Below are 9616 nucleotides of genomic sequence, written 5' to 3' on the forward strand. Positions count from 1 at the left end.
TTGCTATTATAAACATAAGGCATGTTTGTTATTTGAAAGCATTAAATAGTACAGAAAAAAAAGTTAAGTTTAAAAATTAATTAATTAAACCCACCCACACTCTCTTAATCACACTCCACAGTTTTTATGCCTTGGACACTTTTTTTAACAGAAACGAGAATATATATACACATACTTTTCCTTACAAATGGAATTACATGCATACTTTCCTACAACCTTTGTGGCCCTCTTTCCGTGTTAGGATGATGACATCGTCCGCATTCTTTTTCACTGTCACTCTGTGTTCCAGGCTTTGGCTGCACCACAGCTTTTGGCTCAGCTGATGGGCACTGTGCTTTTTATAGCCCCGTGATGCCACTCACGGTGGGTCTCTGTGCACATCTGCGCCTTTGGGCAAGTGCAACTGTAGGGCAAATTCCAGGGAGTGGAAGTGCTGGATCAGAGGATATGCACAGCCAACATTTTGATAGAAACTGTCAAATTACCCTCTCGCAAGGTGATACAAATGTGTGCACATGAGTTTCGCAGACAGTCCCAGCAATAATCCCCTAGGAGTGAAGAACCACTTAAACTGACAAGGCGTGTGTGTCGGAGCCTGTGTAGCCCTGGCCCCTGCTTTGCAGAAAGACCCCTTCAGCTTCACGCCGGTGTATCCCCGCGTCTCTGGCCCTCCCTGCCGAGGGGTGGGGACAGCCCTGGGGTCCCCTCCCAGGTCTTCAGCCTGCTCCTCATTCCTCAGGCAGTGGGCTTCTGCGCCCAGCCTGGGGTCACAGGGTCTCTCTTCTCCCCGCCCCAGGGCAGCGGCTGTTCGGGGAGAGCATCCTGGGCCTGACCCAGGGCTCCGTGTCTGACCTGCTGTCCCGGCCCAAGCCCTGGCACAAGCTGAGCCTGAAAGGGCGGGAGCCCTTTGTCCGCATGCAGCTGTGGCTCAGTGACCCCCATAATGTGGAGAAGCTGAGGGACATGAAGAAGCTGGAGAAGAAAGGTAAGCCTCGGGCAGGGGCTGGGCCCCAGCACTTTCCCACTGAAACCAAGCCTCGCTGTAACCCAAGTCAACCCAGGGCGCCGGGCCCAGCCTCAGCCTGGGATGGTGCTGCAAGAAGCAGCCACGTGCAACATAATCTAACTGAAAGCACACTCACATCCTGACTAAGTCTCCCGTGAGAATGCCAGCACCCCGTGGCTCTCAGGACCTTTCCACACACCCCGCAGCTACTCCCAAGTCTTCTGCATCTTCCCCGGGCATTCTCCTCCTGATCCCCCTTCTGTGCTTCAGCTCCCGGCACAGCACCTTTGCCTCTTACCCACACTCTACGCAGCCAAGGCTGGCCCAGCAAACCAGAGTCCTTAACCCTCGTGGAGCAGGCAAGGGGAGTGCAGGTTCTTGCACTGGCCAAGAGGATCTTCTATCCCTGCTAGCATGAGCCGGGGTTGAGCGCCTGCTGTGTGCCCAGCCGCACACTGGCGAGCTAAGATGAGCAGTGGCAAAGGCGTCGTTCATGGCGGAGTCACACAGAGTGGTACCCAGTGAAGGCCCAGGTCCAGCCAGGCAGTGAGGGGCAGCATGGAGTAGGGCCACGGCTGGGGCTTTGGCATCAGACAGCTCTGCAGTTGAGAACTTGGCCTGCCACTTCCTGGCTGTGTGACCTCAGGCAAGTTGCCTCCCTTCTCTGGGCCTTGGTCGACATCTGAAAATCAAAGCATCTGCTTTGGAGCTCTGCTCTGAGGGTTAAGAGAGGCAAATACCTTTCTCCTCCCTTTGGAAATAGCCTTTTTTTTCACATTTTAATGACTTGGGGTCAAGATGCATCATATGACTAAAGAGTTCATTTAAATCAGTGTCCCCCAACAGCTGTTCTGAAATTCAGTGGCACTTCTGACAAGCGAGAGAGTGCCATGATGCCTGCGTGTTGGGTGCTTCCTGTGTGCGAGGTGCCCTGCCGAGCACCCTTACGCACGCTAACCCGACTGGACCGCAGGGGCCGCCAGGGCGAGCTTCTCAGCAGAGGGGTTGGGGAGCTTTGGAAGGAAAGCACCCTGGGGGGGGGGAGGCTGCCAGACGAGGCTTCGGAAGGGCCCCGAAGTCTGGAGGGCTCTGGGGGGCCGGCTGGCGGGGGGCCATGCGCGCCTCCAGCCACGGCCCCAGGACCCCGCCACCGGGGGCGCGGCAGGCCCGCGAGCCGCTGCTCAGCAGCCCCTCCCCGCCCCGCCCCCTCCAGCTTACCTGAAGCGCCGGTACGGCCTCATCAGCACCGGCTCGGACAGCGAGTCTCCAGCCACCCGCTCCGAATGTCCCAGCCCTTGCCTGCAGCCCCAGGACCTGAGCCTCCTGCAGATCAAGAAGCCGCGAGTGGTGCTGGCCCCCGAGGAGAAGGAGGCGCTGCGCAGGGCCTACCAGCTCGAGCCCTACCCCTCGCAGCAGACCATCGAGCTGCTCTCCTTCCAGCTCAACCTCAAGACCAACACCGTCATCAACTGGTTCCACAACTACAGGTGGGGGCCCCCGCAGGCCGGGGGGTGGGCCGGGCCCGGGCGGGGTCCCGCGCGGCCTCGGGAGACAGGGAGACTGGACTGCCCAGGAGTTTGGGTTTGAAACGCAGGCAGGCCTGATGTCGGGCCCAGCTCCCCCATTTCCAGCTGCCAGGCCCTGAGGACGTCGCCTCCCTTCCCCGAGCCTCAGCCTTCTCACCTATAAAATGGGAACAGTAGCAGGATCCACCTCAGAGAGCTGCCCTGAGGAGGCGGTGGGCTCACCCCCTGACACACAGCCCCCGGCACACAGCGGTGCAGGGCGGCGGGCCAGCGTGGTGATTGTTCTGCTCCTTCGCTCAGCTTGCTCTGCCTGCCTCTAAGAAGGGGCAGGGCATGGTCTTGGGGCCAAGCCTGCGGACCCACAGGTGCCCGCTGAGCCTCTTGTTGGCGCCCCGGGGAGCACTCACTTCTACGCTGCTCCAGCCATCGCCCTTCCCACTCTCCAGCCCCACCCGGGCCGCTGGCCTGCAGGGCGCCCGGCTTCCTGGGAGTTTAGGCCCAGGCCTGGCTCGGGGCATCGCCCGGGTGAGTCAGTGCCCCAGGATACTGCCCAGGGGCTTCCTGAGGCGGCTGAGGAGACCCCGGTGGAGAAGGCTTGATGGGGGAACTTCAGGGGCCTCTGCAAGGCACTCCCGCTCCAAGGCACCCCGCTCCAAGCTTCCTTAGCAGGAAACGTCTTCATGTCCACGTGATACCATAGAAGAGAGTCCTTTCCAGGGGCAGAAGGAAGGTCCTTGATCCCCAAGGGAGAAGAGGAAGGAAGAGACTGGAAAGGTGGAGCACTCTCCTCAGCCTGGGCCTCAGCATCCCACAGACCTGAATTCAAGTCCTGCCTTGGCTGTGTGACCTTGGGCAAGTCAGTTTACCTCTCTGAGTAGCATCCTTATTTTACAGATGAGGAACCTAATTCCTATCCCATAATGCTGTATTGAGGCTCAAATGAAAAGAACTTTGTGTGTAAACACATTATAAAATATTATTATCTGGCTCAGACTGGAGCCATATGCAAATAGAAAAGACATATGCACAGGACCTATGCAAAGAGCAAATGACATAGGTCCTTAGAGCCTTCCCCACTTCTCCCAACTCCCCTGGGGGATACGGGGACATCCTCTCCCGTTTCGCCTCCCCCAAGAACTTAACACATCATTATTATCTAGCATATTCATTCAACAAATATTTACTGAATATACACAGTGAGGCAGAGTCTAGAGATACAGGGGTTCAAAGATGTCATCCCTGCCCAGGTGACTTCAGTACCACCTAATAAATGCTAGAAAACAGGCAGGAACAAGGGGTTGTGGGAACAGGCATTCTGCCTGGGGAAGGTTTTACTGAAGAGGTGGCATTTGAGCTGGGTTTTAAAGGATGAATACAAGTTTGTACCAAGAACCACAGGGAATTTCACTCTCAAAAGCAATTACTCTCAAAAAGCTATAAATAGAGGGAGTTACTTTATTCCACTGGATGAATGTCTTTTGGGCACCTGGCGCTGTTCTCTGAGCAGCGGAGAGAACAAGACACAGCCCCTGCCTTAGCAGCTCTTAGGAGCCCGCAGGAGGGCCGCGGCTACACCAGCACTTGCATTCCTATCTATTACCACCGCAGCAGGCATCAGGAGCTCTGCGGAAAGTCCCCAGGCAGGCCCCGCTTCAGATTCGGGAGTCAGGGATTGAAAAGCCCGATTTGCATCCAGGGGGGAGTGACTCTCAACCTCTATTTGGCCCCTCCCATTTTAATGAGGATCTAGTACTTGAGGGGAGCTTCAGGCTTCGGGCCATCCCAAAGCTCCCTCGAACCCCAGTTCAGCGGAAAGCACAGGGCTCCCCGCGGCCCCCCAGGCTCTTCCCTCTGGAGGGGGCTGGGGGAAATGGCAGAGGCCCCTCCTCTGCAGGGACTGGTGACTGAGCAGGGAGCTGGACCAGCTGACCCCTCACTGTTCCTTCAGGTCGAGGGCCTGGCGGGGCCCAGCCCCCAGCGCGGCAGGGGGAGAGGCGAGGCCGGAGGGCTCAAGTCCAGCTCCACCCCCGAGCCCCGGCCGGAGGCAGTCCCTTCCCCCAGCCGCATCAGTGGGAGGGGGACTAGCAGCCTCAGAAGGCGATCAAGAGAAAGCAATGAAGTAGTCACAAGGGCTGGGGCCAGTGCCGGCACAAGTAAGCACCCGTTATTATGTTTATAACGGAGGAGTCTTAGTATCGTATGTGAATAAGGTAGGATTTCTTATTGATATAAATGGACAGAGAGCTCCAGCACGGAGGGTGCCGAAGAAACCCTGGTAATGCCATTGTCCAAGCCGCTCTGTGACCGTGGATTAGTCGTTTAACCTCTCTGGACCTCATTTGCTTTTAGGAAAATAATGAATGGGGCTAGACCCATTCCCACGCCTTCCTGCTTTACATCATTCGTGACTCTAAGTTTCCCTCTGACAGCAAGGAGGCCATTGTAGCGAGGAGGAGTGGGTTTGGGGCTGGAATTTGGTGTCTCAGATTCTGGTCCCAGCTCTGCCCCTGTGCGTCGTGGTGGCCCTCGGCAAGTCCGTGCTCCATGCCTCTGTTTCCCTTCTGGGATGTTATCTAAGAGTCCCTCCAGGAAAGAGGCAGGAGGTTGTTGCCACTAAAGTCCAACAAAATACATCTGGGTTTGACTTTGAGAAATGTCCTAGGACAGTGCTGGCTAATGGAAATACAGTGCAAACCACATGAAATTTTTAATTTCCTGGTAGCCACACTAAAAAAATAAAAAAAATAAAAGATGACTTTTAATTGTAAATTTTATTTAACCCAGTATGTCCAAAATGTAGTAATTTCAACATGTAATCAATATAAAAATATTACAAATGAGATAGTTCATGTTTATTTATTTTTTGTACTAAGCCTGCAGAATCCAGTGTGTCTCTTACCCTTACAGCACACCTCAGTTCAGACGAGCCACATTTCAGCTACTCGAGAGCCAGGTGTGGTCAGCGGCTACTGTACTGGACAGCACAGGTCTAGAGTAGGAACTTTGGAATCCAACGGTCCTGAGTTCAAGTCCCAGACTCGGCCACTTACTGGCTGTGTGACTTGGGGGAGGCACTTAATGTCTCTGGGCCTGGTTTGCCCCTCTGCCAAGTGGGGAGAAGGGCACCCCCTTGTGGGGTTACTGAGAGGACTTAAGATGGCGCAGGCCAAGGGGCGCGGCATCCAGTGAGCCCAGGGAAGGTGGGCGGGGGTCCGAGGCCGGGCTCCCCCCGCCAGCCCCCGCTCACGGCCCTCTCTGCCCCAGGTCGCGGATGCGCCGGGAGATGTTGGTGGAGGGGACCCAGGACGAGCCCGACCTGGACCCGAGCGGCGGCCCCGGCGCGCTCCCGCCGGGCCACTCCCACCCCGAGCCCACCCCGCCGAGCCCCGGCTCGGAGCCGGAGGACCAGAAGCCGCCGGTGACGGAGCTGCAGCCGCGCCAGGGCCCCGGGGACGGCGCCCCGGCCCTGCCCGCCCAGGACGCCGCCCGCGTGAGCATCAAGCAGGAGGACCCCGAGGGCGCCGCCGCGGAGGGCGCGGGCGGCCAGCCCCGGGACTTCGCGGAGCCCGCCGGCGCCCCGGGGCCCCCCGGGGAGGCGCAGCCCGCCCCGCCGGGGCCCGCCGGACTCCCCCCGGCCGCCCCGGAGCCCGTCCCTCCAGGGGGGCCCGGCCCGGACTGCCCCTGGCCGCCCCCCGCGCCGGAGGCCGCGGGCGAGCGGCGCCCCCCGGACGCCCCGGGCCGGAGGTCGGCCTCGGAGGCGGCGCGCGGCAGCCCGGGGGCGGCCCCAGCCTCGCCCGCCGCCGCCGCCTCCCCGGGCCTGGCGCGGTCCGCGTCGCCCGCGCGCTCCCCGCCCGCGCCCGCCTCGCCCCCCGCGCCCCCCGCCCAAGTGCCGAGCGCCAGCCCCGCGGCCGACGGCGCCAAGGTCAGCCCCGCGCTGCAGCGGCGGCACGAGAAGATGGCCAACCTCAACAGCATCATCCACCGGCTGGAGCGCGCCGCCACGCGCGACGACGCCCTCGAGTGGGAGTTCTGAGCCCGCCGCCCGCCGCACCCGCGGCGCCCTAGTCCCACCGACTGCGAGCGAGCGGGTGGGGCGGGGCCCACCCCGGCCGCAGGCGGCAGAAGTGAAGCGGCGCCACGTGCTCCCCTGAAGACTCCAACTCTTTTAGAAAAGAAAGAAAGAAAGAAATATTTATAGACCTCTTTTAGCTATTTTAATAAAGGATCCTTTGGAATTTATTCCCAGCTGACGCTGTTTTGATATTACAGAGAGTTATAAAATCAGGATGCTGTCACAACTGTTGCGAAGTATACACTGAAGTTGTGTCGTTTTTTTTGCCACTAGATGAGATTAAAAGATGATTGTTCAAAGCCATCACAAAACACTCTTAAGACTTGACCAAAATTTAGGTAACCTCCAAGCCGCGGTTCCCCCCCCCCCCCCCCCATCTGTCTGTGAGACACACCACGTGACTATTGCCCTTCCAGAAACCGTGCTGAAAAGAGAAAAGTCCGAAAGACTCTAAACGGGACCCGCGATGCCGTAGAGGACGTTTCCTGCGGGTGGCCTGTTCTGCCACCTCGGGAACACAGGAGGCGCCTGCCGCCGCGCAGACGGGTGGCGGCAGCGCGGACCCGCCACGCTGGGCGAGGTGCAGCGTGGTACCAGGCGGACGGCTGACGTTCCCGCTAGTTAGAAGCCTGTGAGCCACGGCGATCGGGTGCCACCCCTGGACAAGACGTGTTTCCAGATCCTTTGGAAGCTGGGCATGGGGCTGGTGCGTGGAGGGAGGGCGCTTGAGCCAGGGTGACCCCGCTCCCCAGTGTGGATCGGGGCCACGGCCCAGATGTGTCCCTGCTGGGTATTCCAGAGCAGGACTACTGCCCCAGCTTCTCCTTGTGTTTTAAGAAAGTAACAGCCTTGGTCATTCCACAAGCACTGAAGTTTGGCAGAAAGCACCGAAAGCGTAAATTACTACACGGGCCCCCGGCTCCCCCTCTCGCCGTCTCTCCCGAGTTGACCGGCAGCTGTGTCCAGGTGGCGCGCTGCACCTTAGAGTGAGAAGGCCCGGTTCACTGCAGCACGCCCACGGCGTCCCAACTTCTTGGTCCACCCTCCTGCTTTCCGATGCACGGCCATTTGGGGAGCAAAGAGCCCCCCACACAGTGAAGCCCTTCCTTCAGCATCTTCGTCCTGATCTCCAGAGGGAGCTTTCCCAGTTTGGATGGAATGGCCACCATATTGGCTGTTGAACCTCTTGTTTCCATCTCTTTTCCTTTTCCACGCTCTCTGTGGGAAGGCTGAGTTTGGGTGACCCCCAGCTGACTCCAGAATGACGACGAAAAGATGGTCAAAATCGGTGCCAACCCAAAACCAGGGAGAGAGAGGGATGCAGTGAGTGTTTTGAAACCATGTTGGCAAAACCCAGTGACCAGAGGGGACAATTAAGAGCCGTTCCAGAAATTGCAACTCTCATGCAACTAGCCCAGGCGGCAATCTCTACACCAATCAAAAACACAAATCCTGGTGGAAACCTCCTTTTCCAGACAAACCCAGGCTATGCATTGAAGAGTTTTCCACTGTATACATTTTTATCCAGATGAAGGTATTTTTATATTTTGACAATAGGAAACAGTGACCAATTTTCAGAGTAAGAAAATCTGGAACAAACGAACCATCTCCTTTTAGCCACCACAGTCCCGACACAATCAAGACAACCGTGGGGAACACACCACTTTTTATTGCCGAAACCAACACAACGTTGAAACCCAGGCTCACACACGGACTACGATTCTTAGAGAACTAAAATTTGGCTTTAGTGTGACGGGGTTTGATTAAGCACTTAGCATAGTCCTTTGAACACGGGAATCCTGTTGTACTTAAAGCTAAGCGGACCCATGAACAACTTTGTCAGGTTCACGTCCTATAATGGGGAAAAACAAAACAAAACAAAACACGAAACTGTTTCTATGAGAGATGAACTTTGTTTAAACTTTTAACAAAAGGAACAAGTTCTGTAAACGAGTCGCTAAATACAGAATTGTATAATAATACCTGGGTGTCCTGCTTGTTTTGTTCTGGAACTGGGGGCGCAAATTAGGGGGCAAACCTGGCCCTCAGATGTTTTTTTAAAAAATACTGGTTTCCCAATATGCAAATATGGGGACATGTCAAATAAAAATCTCGATAACCAGCATTTCTTGAAAATGTTAAGATTTGTCCACACAGGGCCCACGTTCCACCGTGACAGCAGCCAGCTGGAATGGCCATCCCCTTTAGATGGGGCGCACGCTCCCGACGTGCCTCGGTCTTCACCTGTGGCAAAGGAAGATGGAAGCTTCGGAATCCACTTTTCCCCCTCGGTGCAGCAGGATGGAAGCAGGTTAGACTCTGGGGCCTGGTACTCAGGACCCAAGATTGTGCCCCATGCTTAAATCAGTGGCCACAGGCCATGGTCCTAGTACCAAGCCATTTGCAAGCTGTGCCCACCCCAGAGGACTGTAGGAATGGATGGGAAAAGGGCAAGGGGGCCACACATCGCCACAGTTTCCTGGTCTGCCAAACGGGGATATCACAAGAGCCAGCGCAAAAGGCTAGCGGGAGGCATGATAACGCACGTGGAGCTCGGTGGAGAGTGGCTGCTGTTGTCAGAAATAGGGTCAGATTCGTTCAACCCACTGGTGGCAATTCTTTGTGCATCAGGCCGCAGAAGGGTTTTATTTCTTGCACCACTAATGTAAGGAAGTCCCTGAAGTGGCACCAAGTATTACTCACCCGTGAGCCAAGGGCACGTGGAGCCCCAAGACGGCCCTTCCCCTTCGTCTGGAAACCTCCCTGTGGCCTGTTTTTCCACATGTCCTCGCAGTGGGAATTAAGTGACTGATCGCCTTTGCGTGGGTAAGGGTAACGAATTGCCCTAAGCCCGGCAGGACGGCCCCGCGGGGCGCACGGCCACCCCCACCCCAGGGAGGGGAGGGCGGCGGGTGAAGGCCCAGGCCCGTGGGCCCCGGGGGGCCGAGCTAGCCCCTCAAGGGCCTGGCGTTTGGAGGGCACTTCAGGCAGGCCAGCCTTTCCTCGGGGCAG

At 57.3% G+C, this 9616-nt stretch overlaps 1 protein-coding gene across 1 annotated transcript in view; it reads left to right on the forward strand.

Annotated features, from left to right (window-relative positions):
• The window catches only part of CUX2 (cut like homeobox 2), a 264720-nt gene extending 256134 nt beyond the window's left edge, over nt 1-8586 (forward strand). The window contains 3 exon segments of the mRNA XM_058281377.2: nt 797-985; nt 2220-2493; nt 5797-8586. Coding sequence (XP_058137360.1) covers nt 797-985; nt 2220-2493; nt 5797-6565 — 1232 coding nt within the window. The 3' untranslated portion in view covers nt 6566-8586.
• Nucleotides 8587-9616: the final 1030 nt, after the last annotated feature.

The sequence above is a fragment of the Dasypus novemcinctus genome, chromosome 19 (assembly GCF_030445035.2).
Source record: "Dasypus novemcinctus isolate mDasNov1 chromosome 19, mDasNov1.1.hap2, whole genome shotgun sequence".
In the NCBI taxonomy this organism is placed as follows: domain Eukaryota; kingdom Metazoa; phylum Chordata; class Mammalia; order Cingulata; family Dasypodidae; genus Dasypus; species Dasypus novemcinctus.